The sequence below is a fragment of the Argentina silus genome, assembly GCF_951799395.1.
Source record: "Argentina silus genome assembly, chromosome: 13".
In the NCBI taxonomy this organism is placed as follows: domain Eukaryota; kingdom Metazoa; phylum Chordata; class Actinopteri; order Argentiniformes; family Argentinidae; genus Argentina; species Argentina silus.
Genome location: NC_139667.1, coordinates 4,802,852 through 4,819,856, shown reverse-complemented (window position 1 = coordinate 4,819,856; position 17,005 = coordinate 4,802,852). Strand labels below are relative to the sequence as shown.

At 47.2% G+C, this 17,005-nt stretch overlaps 3 protein-coding genes across 5 annotated transcripts in view; 1 reads left to right on the top strand and 2 right to left on the bottom strand.

The window, feature by feature from the left end:
- Window positions 1–2,485, bottom strand: part of itpk1b (inositol-tetrakisphosphate 1-kinase b) — a 38,115-nt gene extending 35,630 nt beyond the window's left edge. Inside the window, exons 1-2 of one of the 2 annotated variants that reach the window (XM_083683891.1) lie at window positions 2,196–2,485; window positions 1,505–1,697 (exon numbers count right to left, since the gene is read on the bottom strand). In XM_083683891.1, coding sequence (XP_083540017.1) covers window positions 1,505–1,599 — 95 coding nt within the window. In that variant the 5' untranslated portion in view covers window positions 1,600–1,697; window positions 2,196–2,485. The remainder of the gene's footprint in view (window positions 1–1,504; window positions 1,698–2,195) is intronic. The other variant, XM_083683892.1, reaches the window with a different exon arrangement.
- A 1,459-nt stretch (window positions 2,486–3,944) lies between these two features.
- Window positions 3,945–8,547, top strand: LOC310813749 (putative E3 ubiquitin-protein ligase UBR7). Of its 2 annotated transcripts, none has more exons than XM_083682862.1 (11): window positions 3,945–4,046; window positions 4,509–4,632; window positions 4,849–4,982; window positions 5,082–5,142; window positions 5,250–5,345; window positions 5,474–5,527; window positions 5,795–6,061; window positions 6,734–6,931; window positions 7,167–7,323; window positions 7,532–7,593; window positions 7,824–8,547. In XM_083682862.1, exons 2-11 carry the CDS (start codon window positions 4,510–4,512, stop codon window positions 7,911–7,913), a joined length of 1,242 nt encoding a protein of 413 aa, XP_083538988.1. In that variant the 5' UTR covers window positions 3,945–4,046; window position 4,509; the 3' UTR covers window positions 7,914–8,547. The 2 variants fall into 2 exon arrangements, with proteins under 2 accessions (XP_083538988.1, XP_083538987.1); XM_083682861.1 differs by having other exon boundaries at window positions 7,110–7,323.
- A 1,876-nt stretch (window positions 8,548–10,423) lies between these two features.
- Window positions 10,424–17,005, bottom strand: part of LOC310813810 (BTB/POZ domain-containing protein 7-like) — a 14,145-nt gene continuing 7,563 nt past the window's right edge. Inside the window, exons 3-10 of the mRNA XM_083682937.1 lie at window positions 15,382–15,590; window positions 14,709–14,784; window positions 14,268–14,428; window positions 13,992–14,135; window positions 13,293–13,482; window positions 12,781–12,959; window positions 12,177–12,581; window positions 10,424–12,075 (exon numbers count right to left, since the gene is read on the bottom strand). Of these exons, the coding sequence (XP_083539063.1) occupies window positions 11,305–12,075; window positions 12,177–12,581; window positions 12,781–12,959; window positions 13,293–13,482; window positions 13,992–14,135; window positions 14,268–14,428; window positions 14,709–14,784; window positions 15,382–15,590 (2,135 nt within the window). The 3' untranslated portion in view covers window positions 10,424–11,304. The remainder of the gene's footprint in view (window positions 12,076–12,176; window positions 12,582–12,780; window positions 12,960–13,292; window positions 13,483–13,991; window positions 14,136–14,267; window positions 14,429–14,708; window positions 14,785–15,381; window positions 15,591–17,005) is intronic.

Here is a 17,005-nt window from a genome sequence, read left to right as displayed (position 1 = left end):
GTCATCAGCCCCCTTTGGCAAGGTGAAAATCCCTCAACACTGCAGTGCCATCAGCTGAGAGAATCCACACTGACAAATAATCTAACCACAGAGAGATCTAGGTGAATTGCCAACACCTCTAAAATGGTTTTCTGTCATTACACATTGTCTGCTCTTAGATCTTTCACATGTGACCCTTCAACTGCTCCGGCAGCTCCACAGAGGATAATCCAGTTGGGTAGAGTGTATTGGGAAGCCTATACATGCTTGTTGATACCCAATACAGCACTCTTTGTCCATTGCCGGGCAGGGTTCACACACAGGCAGTCTACTGAGGAAATCCAATGCAATCCCTGCCCCACTTTACGACGCGTTATATAATCATTCACTCTGCTGGAGACTGATACAGCAAAGTAAAATGTAGGCCTAAAATACAAAGCAAGGGAGGAGCTGTATTCTCCCTCTACCTCTCGAGAATGTTGCACATGCATACAAACAAACACACCTAAAGCCTCTGTTTTTCAAACCAAAAATTCCAGTTGCTCAGGTTTCACCTGTGGCCACAGACCGCTCCCCTGTAGGCCTACCCCTTCTCTCTCTCTCTCTCTCTCTCACACCTCCTATGCTCTATTGGTGGAATACTGAGGACAAACTTAACTTTGCAACAACCATTTGAATGTTTAAAAAACAGAGGACTAGTCTAGGCCTAATACAAATGAGAGAGCCTCCAAAACCATCCAGTGCCAACAGACAGTACAGACAGAACATAGTCACACAGGGACAGAGTAATTCTCACATCACAGAGAGGAGAGCAACCAGAGACCTAATTAACTGTGCGTCAATGACAGCTTCAAATGTCAAGGGGAGACATAGGAGAGAGAAGGGCGGACAGCAGGAGACCATGTCTTTAACGAGTGAACTTCTGAAATGATCATGAAAAGGATCCACAATAGAAAGCTTATTTGACAGGTCATGGGAGAGCATAGAGTCTTAATGAGATCACGGTCACTCACAACCATGGTCTAAAAAAATATTTGACCTTCACTCACAAAGCCTTCTGTCCATCAATAATTGATAAACCCAATGCTAGAGCTGGAGATAATATGTTTACCAAAACACAAAGCCAATTCTACCAGATAGAGCCTACGGTGGAATAACATGAAAAAACAGACATCAAGTGAAGCAAATGCAGTTGCATGCAGCAATTATAAGGCTCTCCTCCTTTTACAGATACTCAACACTGATGAAAATACATGTGATCACTCTTGACTCCAACTAATCAACTGGCTGCACTTTTTGAGTGTGCATGATCGTCAACCACAGGGTTAGGGACGTATGGTAAACAAGCAACAGGAGTGGACCGAGATTAAACATGGTTATCAACAAGTTTAGGGACATAAGGTAACGAGCTAGACATCATCACAGATCACAGAACTGATATGCAAACATTTGTTGTACACAGATCATGTTACTGAAACAAGGAAAAGTAGTATTCAAATTATAGCTAATGTAGACTGTAACATACCTGCACAAATCAGCGAAAGCCTGAAAATTCAGCTTCTTCATCTTCTTCTCGCTGAGCCAGTAGCCCACTCTCCTGCCTTTCAAAAAAGTCTGCATCTTCCACCTCGCTTATGTTCTTAATCCAGATGTGGCTGTAGATTCAACCTGGACTCAGGCGAAAACAGGAAACTGTCGTCTTCACACACAGACCTAGGCTAAGGGGAGGGAGAATGGCATTAGGCTATTTCGTAAATGTCTACAACACAGCAGCTACTTTACTGAAAACCAAAGTTTATTTTTTTTAGCTTTGACACAGCCATCGTATCTAACAAGCTAGCTGTATAATGATTCAAGCATATTGATGAACTCGTGTGCAGTGGCAGTATCATTTTGGTAGTTGAAGGATTAGCTGGCTAGCTAGCTACCCCAAAACCAGATTTATTTCGCCCCTCTCACTCCTGCTTTGGTAGCCATACTAGCAATAGTTGACTTGATGCTGGCTGGCCAAATTTCCAGAATAAACGAGTTCACAGTTAGCCAACATAGCTAGCTAGCTATGGGATGCGCCATCAAATGCAATCATAGCTACTAGCTAGCTATATGCAAGCTAACAGGTTTCAAAATAATCACATAATTTCTGAAGACTTTTACAGATACGCTCCAAACACAATGTTATTGGCAAAAATAAAGAGAAACAGATTGACTGTATCTACCAGTTAGCACATTTCCTCCTTGAAATTCGTTGTCCTCGATAGCCACCACCTAGCTAGAAAGCCTGATTAGCTGTCCATTCTCCATTCGGCTGGTTCCTACTTTCAAACACAAGTTGATGACCAAGCTCTACTGAGATTGTGCGGCGGTGTTCTCTTTATCTAGACTAGATCCTGGCTGAATGCACACACCCTCTGAGTCGTGCCCATTAGCTAGTTAGCTAGTACCCCTGGTGCGTGCACACTACCTACACAACCATGGCATACAGTGTGGGCTCTCTTCTAGCTTGCTGTCAGACAAGAACCAAAGCAGGCAGAGCAGCCAGCGAGGGGAGCGCACGTCAGCTTCAACGTCAAAGTAGGTCCCTGCAGGCAGTGAGCAGCGACTACGCTCTACAACTGCGCTACCTTCTGGTAAAACACTGAACGTTCAAATGCACAGCACCGAATCGACCAAGTGAATAATTGTGATTTCTTTTCACGCGTGAATAGTGAGCAGCAAGCCTGCACATGTATCTGGAAACTGAAATGAAACAGATTTTCTAGTGATTGCTCTAAAATGACACGCTCCTTTCTTGATCCAAGTTGAAAGCTCTTAACACATGTTCCTGAGTTGTATAGGGAATAAAACCTATTACATGTGCATTGATCTTCAGCAGCCAATAGGCTGTTAACACATCCTGGTAGGCCAATGTGCAGGAGAGTTAGTGTGATCATTTACTTGTCTTACCAGCATCAGTGAGATGTAAACTGGTCGACTAAACTGGTCTAGTCTAGTCTATCTCGCTTGAGTATAATTTCACAGGGTCCAATTGGGCTTTTAAACATACATCTTCATGACTAAACACTATTACCGGTTTAGTAGGCCGACACAATAAGAAGCATTACCAAAGGTTCGGTGCGGATTGCAAAGGAGTACCAGGCAGAAAGGGAGGTTGTGATAGCCTAGGGCCTAGGCTACAACACACAGTGTTTCAAGTACACACGAAGAGGAACAGGAATACCTTAAGTTAAGAGAAAAGGAAAGGCAGCCCAAAGCCAAAAGCTTCTTTGATATGGAGACATGTGGAAGAATAGGATATAGCTCTGGTAATGAGAGCTCTCAAACAACTTATTGGACTTGATGGTAGGCTATAGGATCTGATGATAGGATGATTAACAATCTCTGCCAGGGTTATATAATAACCAAGGCCCTAAACTAAATTGTACTAAAGATAGAAAACCTGCATTCTGTTGAATGGAAAGGGGAAATGTACAGACTTATTGTGGCATATGAGCCAAACCTGAGCTCAGGCATATGTCCAGGAGTGAGTTATGCAGATGGGAGGAAAATTCCTTGGCCAGCACCAAATTATTATCATGGAGTTTCTGTATCAGATGCGTTGTAAAGGAACTGTCTCTCGCCATGCTATTCTAAAACCTTCCGCCTATTTCAGCATGCCTGCTCTGCTCTGTCAAGCCATACAGGGAAGATGTAATGAGCACATTAAAGGTCAAGAGCCATGGCCTATATCATACAGAATGATACAGTGATTGTGATTCAATTTGAAATATTGCTGTTATATTCATTCATTTACGCTCAATCCTTAGAAAATGGTTCTACAGCATACGGCACTAACTTTGGGATCACTTGGGATGTCGCTTTGTATCTCTGCATGCATCCCAAAACAAAGGGGTAAGTTGACGTCATAGTTGGTGGGTTGCGTAGCTACGGCAACGTCGTAGAAATCGAAACGTTCTATCGGGGTCGACGAAGTTGCCTTGAGTCGCCAGCCAGACATAATCTCCTCTCAACTGCAAGCAGAGAAAGATAATTAAAGATCTTTGCTGCAATCCACTTTGTCATCTTGCTAGGTAAGTAGCTTGCTAGATAACAAACCGTCTTTCTCAGCATACCATGAAATACTGGAGACGCAACTATATTATATTAACTATACTATAACTGTATATTATATTATATTCAAAGTCAGTGCTTGAGAGGGTTAGCTAGGGAGTACGTTTGTAGTAAGCTGCTACACTGCTTGCTTGCATATTTTGACCCAATGATAGTCAGCTAGCCAGTTTAGCGGCCCCATCAAACAGAACAATAGCAGCAATCAGTTGTACAACACGAACTGGTTTAGCATTGCGAGGGCAGGGGGTGGCTGGAGGCCGGGGTGGCTGGTTTGTAGGAGAAGTCGTGCAGGTTAGATTTAGCGTTGAGCGCTCACGTGTTTCGTGTTGTTGATATTCATTCATCTTTACTTCCGTCTTCTTCCACGTGGTCTTTTGTCGCGCGGTTATCGAGTGCACCCTAACGTTACGTGTTGTTCCAAGGATGGCAGCGAACGAGAGAGATGAAATGTCCTTACAAGACGGCAGTTTCGAGAACGAAGATGAGCTGCGAGAGGCCATGTCAGTGTTGGGTGGAAGTGATCCTGACAACTGCTCTTATCCCCAGGTAAAGATTCGTCCTGCCATACACACACACCAGTGCAGTACACTGTGTAGGCCTACGATAGCTTTAGCCCATAACTCCTATCTACTGGTTTTACAGAAGACCTATAGCCTATGTTGTTAATCATTTGCTTTGTAGACGACCTGCAAGATGCACAATGAGGCAACCTTGCACGAAATGTCCAACTAACCCTTTGTCTGTTCTTGTATTGCAATGCAGGGATACGTGAAAAGGCAGGCTGTTTTTGCTTGCAACACTTGCACTCCTAGAGGGGCAGAACCTGCTGGGCTTTGCCTTGCCTGCGCCAACAAATGCCACGATGACCATGACATCTTTGAGCTCTATACCAAAAGGTAGATGCATGCAGAGGGAGTGAATTTCAGAACACAATGAATGCAAAAATATGTCATCTCATTTGCACATTACTCAAATCACCTCTGTGTCTCATTTAGGAACTTCCGCTGTGATTGTGGAAACAGAAAGTTTGGGGAGTTCAGATGCACACTGTTTCCTGTAAGTCTCCTACCGGTAATTTACTATTACCGTCAAATGCTGCTTGCTGACACCATTGATTATCAGAATTATTTCATTTTGTTTTATTATCCTTTTTGTCTTCACAGGACAAGGATGACGAAAATGTCAAAAACAACTATGATCATAACTTTCACGGCTGTTATTGCTCTTGTGACCGTCCATACCCGGACACAGATGATCAGGTACGACTTTTGTTTCAACTCCATCACTGTCACCTTACGTCTTTCATACGATTTAGTTTTAATTTCAGACTGAAGTACGAGCTTTGTGTATCGTTGAAGCGTCTAATGCTTGATTATTTCCCTGCAAGGTGAATGAGGAGATGATTCAGTGCATCATCTGTGAGGACTGGTTCCATGGCAGGGTACGTAATGTGGCATCATCCGTTGAACACCTGACAGTAATTATGCCAGAAAAACAAAGCCATTCAAGATTGACCAGACCAGACATTTTTCAGGTGTCATTTGAGACTGCCGGTTTACATTTCATATTAGATCAAGACCGCTAATCTGTCGCGGAAGATATTATGTTGAAGGATAAATGTTTTTCCCTGTATATAACTCCAGTACTAAGACCAGAATGGTTACCCTCTCCTTTCTGTGTCTTTTCCCCTGTGGCCTCTCTACGGCAGCACCTTGGCTGTGAGGTGGTGGAGGCTGAGGAGATGCAGGAGATGGTGTGTGAGACCTGCATGAACAAAGCCCCCTTTCTCTGGACCTATGCTGCCCATTTTGCCGCACCTCCTGTGGTCAAAGTCAGCCCCTGTGGGGAGGAGGTTGAGTTGAATGGGGAGGCTGATGGGAAGAAGGAGCTGGAGGAGGAGGAGAAGAGGTGTGATCCCTGTAACAATGGTGGTGAGGGATCCTCCACCAGCCCTGGCCGTCAAATGCAGGACAAGGTAAAGAGGGCCTGGTTTTGATTTTAATGAATGAATGCATACATACTCCTGAATGTCAAAAGCGTATGTCATGTCTGTTATCCCCATATGTGATTTTATATCAATATTGAAGGCTGTATGGAAGTATATCTTCTTCAGTTAACCAAAAGTTAACACTGACAACACTAATTAATGGAAATTGTACAATGGTGGTCATTTCTCATGCACATCACCTGACTGCCAGCAGATGGCGTTGTAGGGTAATGTATGCAGTGGTTGCAGACAGTGGACTCCTGTTCCTGTCACACTGCCCTCTCCTCTGGGTAATTAGTGGAGAAATGATCCATGGGACACAGATTCCCCCGCTCAGGGGACTAGCTTGGCCAGGCCTCACAGCACAGCTTACTGTAAACAAGGCTGATTTCATCAGCTCACCCTCACATCATGTCAGCTCCTATTAGGGAGCTTGTGTGTGTGTGTGTGTGTGTATGAGTGTGTGTGAGACCAGTATGTTGCTACTGTTATGTGAGTTATGTGACTGTTATTATCAATATTTTTTCAACAAGGCCTTTGGATCACAGGATTAGTCCCTTTCCCCCCCCTCTAACTCTTTATTAAAACACATTCCCTCTTTCGGCCTTGCAAAATTATACAGACGTTTACCTGTGTTCTCCCTCCCTGTCTTCTGCTTAGCAGCCAGTTCTGAATGGGAGTGCTGCTTGCAAACGTACTCACCAGGAAATGACGGCCAGTCCTGTGAAGCGCCAGACCAGAGCTACGAACTGCAGGCTGAAGGAGCTGCAGGCCCAGGGCCTGGAGAGGACCAAGGAGGGGGCTGTGTTCTGGCCCTACCACTGGCGTGCTAAGCTCTGCACCTGCACCAGCTGCAAGGTGGGTCAACAGAGATGCTCTTCACTTGAGATTGTGTGTTTCCACGAGAGGTTTTATACATCGTTTTGGAGCTATCATGCTATTGTTAACTAATTAATCAGGTCCTGCCTGGACCAAAAGATTGCCTTGCCCGATGACCTCGGGTTGTAATAGTATTGTCATTTAGCTGCTCTTTTAGCCAGGTAAAGGTGGATCGACTGTTTCCATCGTCTGTATGTCTCGTCTCTGTGTTCAGAGGGCCTACGTCGGGGCAGGAGTGCAGTTTCTGATGGATGAGTCAGACACTCTCATGGCCTACGAGGTCAAAGGAAGGTTGGAGCCACTTGGGGAGGATCCTCTGATGTCCTGTCTGAGTACGCTGGACCGCGCACACCAGCTGGAGATCATTTACTGTGAGGATGGGGACCAGTTGTCTCTCTGGGGGAGGGGGAGGGGGTGGGGGACGCTGTCCTGTATGCGCAAAACAAACCGGTGACATTGTAATTTGACAACCTGGAATGTAATTTAAGATTTATTTGTTTGGCAGTAGCTAAATGTAATGCTGTGGGTTTCTAACAATGATTCATGAGGGAGGATAATGCATTGTGTTCCTCCACCCAGGCTACAATGACTTGAAGACTGAACTGACAGAGTTCCTCAAGCAGTTTGCTGATGAAGGAAGGGTGAGTACCTTTGTGTTTGTAGAGAATAGGGGCCAAGCAAATGCAGACCTTCAAAATCCATCAAAAAGAAACAAAACCTTACCTCCAAGGTTAACTGAGACATCACCATTTGAAATGACAGTGTGAATCATTTGCCTGGGCCAGATCAGTGGCTGGCAAAACAAAACGAGCGCTGACTGCTGCCTTCACGTTGTTCTCATTGAACCACCTCTACCCCGTCTTCCTGGCAGGTGGTCACACCAGAGGCTATCCATCAGTTCTTTGAGGAGCTGCAGTCAAGAAAGAGGCGGCGGCCATACTCAGAGCAGTACAACAGCTGATGTTACAGCATCCTACTCCTGTGTCCCGCTGCTATCAACGCGTACGTTTTCATGTTCCGCTGTAGGTTGAGCAAAACGACCCGCAAACGGCAGCTGCTATTTAGCCCGTTCAAACACCTTTTTTTCTTTTTTTTCTTCTTTTAAATAAAAGTGCAGTTATGAAAGGTTATTCATGAACTTGAAAGATTGAGCTAAGAAGTCCAATTATGTGTGTGTCTGTTGTCTAAATGTCGCTCCATGTCTTAAGAGAAGAATCATGAAAGTCAGTGTCGTGTGAGAGAGGTGGGTGGGGAGAGATTCTGATGGCATAATGGTTAGAAAAGTCTTTGGCGAACTGTATTAACATTTTGTAACTTCATAATGCCCATATACTGTGATACCTGATGAGGACCCACTGCCATTTATACTTTCACAAATCTGTTCTTGTTTTGTTCATTGTTCTGAAGACTGTCTTAGGTTGCTGTTCTGTATAGATCAACGGTTGTCTTTTACATAATTATGTTAATGGACGGCACCTGATGTTATGCGTTGTTACTGCAATGTTGACCATAGCAGAGCAAACTGTTTTGCACATGTGTGTGTATGAAGGAATATCACTGATTGTTGCTTGTTTTTCTATATTCCTGAAAATTAAACTCTTACACAGTCAGCTATTGTCTTTATATCGCTACATACTAAGAAATAATATTAACATACCTGAAGAACCTCTTGGATCCTTATGTCCAGGTTATGTTGAAGTCAATGACACGAGGCAGAGCAGTTATATTGAAGCAGTTTATTTTGAAGATGCCCAAGTTAATCAAAAATGTTATGCACCTTTTGAGGTAACAGTAGAAAAATAGAACCAGTGAAAGTAAACACAACTTAGTACGGAATCTACAAAAGTGTTTGTATAGATCAGACAAGTACAATGTACCTGTTCAATAATAAAGTTCTCAACAAATAACCAACCACACATTTCCAGAGGCTTCAATTTCAAAGGTACCTTGAAAAAAATACTATGTACACAAAGAACTAGCTACATGAGTTTTACGAAGAACTATTTGATGCAGGCTGGTAAGCTGGTAGAAAAGGCTTGCATAGGACATCAAAGTCACTTTTCCAATAAAAGCCCAGCCTCTGGCAGGGGAAGGCACTGACTTCTCTACAGCTAAGAGCAAAAGGAAGTTTTTTTTTTATTGAATGAGAACACTGTCCTGGAAAATAAAGTAACTAACCAACATGAGGAGGAATCTGAAGCTTTGCATTTTTTCCCAATGAAGCAAACTGGATGGAAAAAATATTTTTCTGCCCAGCAACTTCATTACCACAAAGCAGAGAGAATATCTACTACAGATCCTCTACATGTTCCTCTACATGTTCCTATGCTACTTTTAAGTCAGGGATTTTTTTTTTTAACGTATAAAAACCTACACAATCATGGTATTCCACACCAACTACAATGTTGAACAATCACCCAAAAACGTAACACTTAAGAACAAGAAAAAAAAAAAAAAAAAAAAAAAAGTGACAATCTTTATGATTTACATCGCATCTTCTCAAGGTGAAGTTTTAGACAACCACACAAACAAGCATTACAGCACAGCCACTTAGGTGTGTTGGCAAGGATTATTTGTTTTGTAGTACAGCATATTAAAGTGTGATGGCTGTCAAATGTTTATTTACAGGCAATACGCATGTTATGTTTGAGGGGTACAATGTAAATGGCTGAGGTCACACTCTTTGATGTGCACAATCAAGTTGTTCTGGATCAATTTTGTTCTAAATGCATTTGTTCTATTTCCCCTCATCTAACCCACAAGGATAGTTTCTGCAGCGCACTGTGGCCCATGCATCATGGTGTCTGGATCTCAGAGGAGAGACCGGTGTGGCTGACCCTGCAGGCTCTGTGATGTGTGCACTTCCGTTGGCTCCTGTAGCTCTCAGTACAACACAATCTCTGACAGCAGCCTAGGCCATGCAGGTCCAGGATCAGCCAGCAGGTGGCGAGACGGAGGTCAACCAATATGGGAAATGTATGATTTCATGTAGAAGGATCTGTGAATGGTGTGTGACTCTAAGGGGGTTGGAGGAGTCAAACAATTAGGAGAGATAATGATGCTACCACACATCCCTTATGGTCACTGACTATTCAAGAAGTTGATTAAGGCTTTAGATCTTTAACGCCATTGAAAGAATGAAGCGGGTTCAAGCACGTTGCCCACAGCATTCGATGGTCAGTCTGGTTAATCGTCTCAGAGCCAAGCATTGATATGTAAATACAGACCTGATTAAAGATGAATACCGAGTGTACAGTACTGAGATTGTTTAAACAGTTACCTGGGGAGTACGAAACCACATACACACACAGATGCGCACACACACACCTGTTCAGCTGAAATACAAACACTAGCTCTCAATCACACACCACTGTACAACAGTTGCCATGGCACCCATATCTTTCTCACTGTACCTCAGTGATGAACCTGTGCCCCCCCCCCCCCAACTCCCTCCCTCCCCTGTCTCTCTGGAAACCGGGGCTCATGCTTTCGTAACAATACAAAGCCAGGGACTGTGCAGAGAGCCAGCACTGGTAAGTGCTGGATACAAACAATAACCCAAAAGACAACAGCGCTATCCACGGGGAACAATGCCAACCTCTACAGACCTACTTCCCGTCTGACCTACTTCCTGCCTCATTCCGACCACAGCCTCAGCCTATTACTCATCACCGCAGGACTGTTTGGTGTGCAGGACCAGGGAAAGGACATCAAAAACAAACAGTCAGTTGAGGTACGACATACGACCGCTACAGGAAGAGATAGAAACACAAATGAGGGGAGGGAGAAAACACAGACATGTTTTCACATGATTTTATCACAAAGATAACGCTGACTGGAAATATGCTGGTGTTCCAACAACAGACTAGACTAAAGAGTCCTTACACATAGCCCTCAGGAATATCATTAAGCTCTATTGAATATTGTTTATCCCCTCTCCTAATTCACAAAGCTAAAACTAATAGGCAAAACTAAATTCTCTCCAGCAAGGCTCAAGGAAAAATACTCTCAACACAGTACAGCGGGGGTCATATCCAAAACCTGCAGCTCTGAGGTTGGCTTGAGGCAAGCTCCAGATCAATCCAATCCAGTCTGACAGGAGCAATACAGTCAGTTATTCCACTGACCTACAGCCCTGAGCTGCTAAACTGAAAAGATAGGACAGCGCCATGCCATGGAGGGAAGGCTGGGACACACATATTCTATAAATAGCAACCATCAACCACCCCTTCTTACACACACAAACACACACAGACACACAAAGACACACACGTTCTGCCATCCACAGCAGAGGGGGGTCATTTCCCCCACCTTTCCCTTTTGATTGCTCAACCCCTGGCCCTCCCTTGGGGTTAAAGTGCAGATTTCTTATAAGGGTAGTCAGGCTTGTTGGGTGACCTGCGGTCTCTGTTTGCCTCCTCGCTGACACTGTTCCTATGAGGCTGGAGGGCCCCTGGTCCTGAGGAATCCCCAGAAACACCCATCTCCTCTTGGGCTTCCCTGTGGGTTGAGGGCCTCTCCTCATACCCATCCAGGTTCCCACTGGGGGAGCGCAAGTGGCCCAAACCGTGAGTAAGGTCTGTCTCATTATTTGATCTCCCTCTGGAGACGTGTCCACCCCCGGGCTGGGGCCCAGAGGGATTAGCCAGAGCGCCATCCTGCCGCTGGGGGGTCAGGCCTAGCACGTCCAGGCGCAAGGGGTCCAGGGCTGCTCGTCCCTGGAGGTGGCCGAGGGGCGGTGTGTCAGACAGGTAGGGGGGCAGGTGGGTGCCGGGGGGGTTGCAGCTGTGGCTGTAAAGGTCTGGCCCTGCGTAGGGGGGCAGGGGGTGGCTGGAGGTCGGGGTGGCTGGTTGGCAGGAGAAGTCGTACAGGTCAGGAAACTCAGCCTGGGCCTCCAGTTTGGGCTCAGGAGCATGCCTCTTACAGGAGTGGCCGTGGCCGTGGCTGTGGTTGTGCCGGGTGGATGGACAGGGTCCAGGGGGGAGGTGTGGGGCCTGGGGGGCCATGGGGCTGTGTCCCTCCCTGTCCGCCATCTCAGACATACGGTGCTCCCTCAGGGTCATGACCGAGACGCCCAGAGCGATGTCAGGCATGAAATCCCTCATCGCAGGCTCCATACCCATCTGGATCAAGAGACACAAACGCACACACACTGTTAGACCTGTGCATGATCACAACACACACACACACACACACACACAAACACAGGTAAGTTGCCACTTACCGCCTGTTGGTCTGAGAGCAGGGCTCGGCCCATGGCCTGCGGGTTGGTGCAGTCTGGGGGTGGGGGCCTGGGGGCAGATGGGTAGTCTGGGCATCCATGCTTGGTTGTGGTGTGGCGGTGGAGCAGGGAGTGGTTACAGGGGTAGGAGAAGGAGCGGGTGGGGGGTGGCATGGCCACCCGGGGCCTCCAGGCTCCCTTCAGCTGAGCAAGGCTGGGGGTGGTGGGGGGGTGGTATGGGGGAGGTGGGGGGGGTAGTGGTGGGTGGAACCCAGACAGCCCCTCCAGGTCTGTGAACATGCTGTCCACCGCAGGACTACTGTTGACCCGACAGCGACCCACCTGCCGCAGGGCCAGAACCGGACTCTCGTCTCCAAACCGCTCCTCTGGGAAGAACTTGTAGGGGTTCTGATGATAAACAGAAATGTTTTTGTTGCAATATGAAGTCTAAGTAATCTTCAACTACACACTCAAGTCTACAGCCTTGTTGTCACCTTAGGCCCTGCCTAGAGCCAGTGCTTGTTTTTGTCCTTTGACCCGGCCTAGAGCCAGTGTTTGTTTTTGTCCTTAGACCCCGCCTGTCCCCTGGGCCAGTGTTTCTCCTCACCTGCAGCAGCTCAGTGGCTCCATCCGCCAGGCCAAACTCCCGCAACACACGGAGCTGCAGCTCGTAGCTGACGGTGGCCCCCTCGCCACAGTTGAGGGCGTAGGCCCTCTGGACCTGGTCTGTGTGGCGCAGCTCCTGCAGCCTCCGGATCATCTCCTTCACCACCGCTAGCCGGGGCACTGACCGGACACACACACACACACACACACACACACACACACACACACACACACACACACACACACGGTTAATGAACCTATGGAGACGGGAGGCTCAGCTCACCTCACCTCACACACTCTTAGGATAGTCTTACAAATAATTATACCAAAGCCTCTGCAGCACTCTCACACAAACTACGACAATTAAATACATGAATCGTAAACATTTTATTTATATACAATTGACAATTGTATGAATGAACACAAGCACTGTTTTGTGCTAGCCCTTTCTACTGTATGTTTCTAGTACTTGTATAAATAAGCCTCCTGGTTGGCAGTGGCTCCTCCTCTAACCTGGGATCTCATTGGCCACCACGGAGGGCGCTGTGGTCTGGCTGCCAGCCATTTGCTGGTGGTTGACCATGTGACAGCACTGGGGCACGGCGTTGTTGACCATGTAGAGGGTGTCGGGCACGTTGGACATGCGCACCAGACGCAGACGCACCAGGTCTGTCTGCTCCACCATCATCTCATCCAGGACAGACTGAGGGGAGAAGGAGACACGTCAGGAGACAAGGGGACAAGTTAGGAGACTGTCCTACCTCAGCCTGAACCTACCCAGTCACATATGAAATATATATATATATTCCTGCTGGGACCATATATACTGAAATGTATGCACTCACTCCAATGTAAGTCGCTTTGGATAAAAGTTTCAGCTAAATGGCATTTATATATATATATATATATGCCATTTAGCTGACGCTTTTATCTAAAGCGTCAGCTAAATGTATGTATATCGCTTTGGATAAAAGCGTCAGCTAAATTGCATATGCCATTTATCTGACGCTTTTATCCAAAGCGACTTACATTGCAGTGAGTGCATACATTTCAGTATATATGGTCCCAGCAGGAATTGAACCCACAACCGAAGCGTTGTTGGCGCCATGCTCTACCAACTGAGCCACAGAGGACCACCATATGAGACGACCAGCTGCACCCTGCTCTGGCGGTAAGCTTGTGACCCCTCCATGGAGTGCGCTCTTGTCTTACCTTGGCCTCCTCCACATAGGGGGAGAAGAGGCGGGGCCGCACGTAGATGCCCGCGTTCTTCTGCCGTAACCAGGAGTTGGCCTTTCCCCCCTCCGCCGTGGGCAGCATGTCTGAGGGAGGGGTGCTGATCAGACCCCTCTTCAACTGAGGGAGAGAGGGGGGGAGGGAGGGAGGGAGGGAGGGGCGGACGTCATTCAAGAGAACACAGACGGAGGGCTACGTCCATCAGCCAGCCTGCCTCAGGCGAGTCAGGCCATGCCATGCGTAAATACTTACGGCGTCAGCGAGGACGTCACTGTTGGCAGGGAGGATGTGCTCCGTTCTGATGAAGGGCAGCAGAGGAGACAGGATCTCCCTCAGCTCCTCCACATCCAGGTCCCTGCGCTTCACCCCGCGCTTGTTTACGCTGTGGGCTGTCCCGCTCAGCAGGTTGGGCTCTGGGACACACAAACACATCAGATACAGATCAGTCACGCCACAGACTCTACACACTGAACACACCACACTCATAATCTTTATGATCAATAATTTCAAGTTGGGTTCTGCTTCTGAGATTAAAAACAGGATCTGGCACCGAGGCGCAGTCTCATTTTAAGGTAAAGCGGGGCTTCCTTTATGGCCTTTTTAGTGTGTTTTGGAGGCACTGGTAAGTGGGTAATTTTCTCAGAGCCATTAGGGGGCCTGCTCTGAGGGTAATTATAGAGTGTATTATCTTACCCCTGTCTGCCATCCTCTTAATAAGCTGGTGCTCGCCCCACTTAACAACGTACTTGAGAATGTCCTGCTCGCTCGCCTGTGAAAGACCACAGCACAGGAGGGAGTGCAAGAGGGTGAGGGAGAAAGATTGGGGGGGGGGGGGGGAGAGAGAGAGAGAGGGGGGGGGGGGATTGGGGGAGTGGGGTAGAGGAGTGAGGAGGATTTATTAGGACAAGGTTAAATATTGCAGTGAGTGAGCAAAATCCGGAGAAGCAGTTCAATAAGGCCAGTGGAGTGTGATGTTCACGCTGGCTGCGACACGGCGCACTTCTGGCCGGGTAGTTTGTTTGTCTGGTTGGATTACAGCGCTTCACCTCAACCGTCCTGTGTGACGCCCAGGGAGCCTGGCAAAGCAGACAAGAGCTCAGCTTCAATTAGGCTCCGTGTTTGAAGGCGATGCCCCCAGGGAAGGTTCTCACTCCGCTTAAGACGCTCTCCTCTGTGTATTTGTGTTTACGCATCTGTGCGAGAGAGAGAGAGCGTGCGTGCGCGCGTGTGTGTGTAACTCTAGAGGGGGGGTCAAAATGTAAACTACATTAACGTGTGGTTACGTCTCTGCCCTTGAGGCTCACTTGAGGCTGATTTGGGAAGCGTTGGGTACAGACCACGCCACGTCACGGTGCGCGCCTCTCACCTGCAGGTAGTCTGACTGGATGGCGGTCAGCAGGTGCTCCTTGCCGAGCTCGTAGAGGACATCAGAGGTCACGACCTGGCTGAACTCCTCACAGAGGAAGTGCAAGGCCTGGCGGTGGACCCACTTGGAGCCGTAGGGCTGGGAGCTCCACTTCATGATGGGGACGAGGGAGTCCAGGGACAGGCTCTCCACTACCATGTCCTCACAGCCTGAGGACAGGAGAAATTAATACAGTCACAATCTGACCATCAAGTGCATCTCCCAAGCATCTAATGTATGTGAACAGACAACCCCCATCAGAATACCAGGAAGACTTGGGAACGGGAGGGGGGGGGGCTTAATTGAGCCATAAATATCCTGCCACGCAGGCACTTATAGGGCCATTCAGAAGGCTTCAGTAGTTTCACTCCTATTCACAGACACAGGGTGCCTTCCTCCCTCGACCCCCCCTACACCCCCCCCCCCTCCCTGCGTTTCCTAAATCAGAGCAGCACATACCAGAACAGCAGGCAGTGGTTTAAGTCAGCTACACACAACCCCACAGAAATCCCTTTGATACCTTCACGTGTTTCGGTCTCAACCTCCCCTTCACCACACTAAATAAACACAGCAGCCAGAGGGAAATATGCTGGCACACACACACACACACACGAGTGTGAGCTGGCACACACACACCACATATTAATCAAAAACTCATTAAAATTCACAGAAGGTTTATGAATAATGTACTTGCTATATGCCTAGCTATTTGAACAAACCCAGGGTGGAGGGGAGCTTCAGAAAGGGCTATAGTTGCAGTCATAGTCGTTTTAGCAGCACATGACATGCACAGCAGGATTAGCTGCAGACGCAATTGCAGTCGTGATCAAAGCAGAATGCATATTAGGCTCAATTGAATTTCCAACAACTTGGGATAGAAAACTAGTACACGTCCACAAGGGTACATCAACGATCGCATTTTGCTCATGACATCCAAGCGTCCCGTTTCAATCCCTGACAGGCAGAATAACTTTCTTCTGCTTTGCTATTCAACCCAGTGGAAATGAGGCAGATGACAGAGATAGACACACCGAGTGCACGTCTATAGGCCAGACAGAGATACTAGTCTGCTTTGAACTGGCCCATGGCCAGGCCAGGCCAGGCCAGGACAGACCAGACCATGCTGCGGCCAGCCATGTATGGGGCTTATGCAGCAGGGCCGGCTGGCCTGAGGAGCTCTAGTCGAAGCGCTCCTCTGGGACTCTTATCTCTGTGCCTGAGATCTGTGCTACCACTGCTTTGAAAATGCACTCTGGGAAATTGGACACTGGACTACAGAGAGATGACTCCTGCAACACTTTTGCTTTTGAATTCAGGAATCATTTCCCTCGGTACACCATGCAAAGACTCGCGGAAAAACACACACATACACACACATCACTGCTTAGGGTGAAATTTCCTTTTTGGTTCCTTTACTTTTTAATTGCGAGGCAGAGAAATGCAAAGCAGGCCCTCACAGTGTTTTAAATGCAGGGTGGAAATCCTGTGTCGTTAAGAGGACAGATGAATTTGAAACGTGGATGCAGGCATTTTGCTTTTTTATCTTCCATAAACAGACTGGAAGAGGGAATGGATTCCACACTTC

Excerpts from the sequence above, each read along its gene's own strand:
- LOC310813749 (XM_083682861.1), top strand. The coding sequence starts at position 4,510 with ATGGCAGCGAACGAGAGAGATGAAATGTCCTTACAAGACGGCAGTTTC. Across the intron at positions 4,633-4,848 it reads ACAACTGCTCTTATCCCCAG|GGATACGTGAAAAGGCAGGC; the intron begins GTAAAGATTCGT and ends ATTGCAATGCAG. Across the intron at positions 7,594-7,823 it reads AGTTTGCTGATGAAGGAAGG|GTGGTCACACCAGAGGCTAT; the intron begins GTGAGTACCTTT and ends TCTTCCTGGCAG.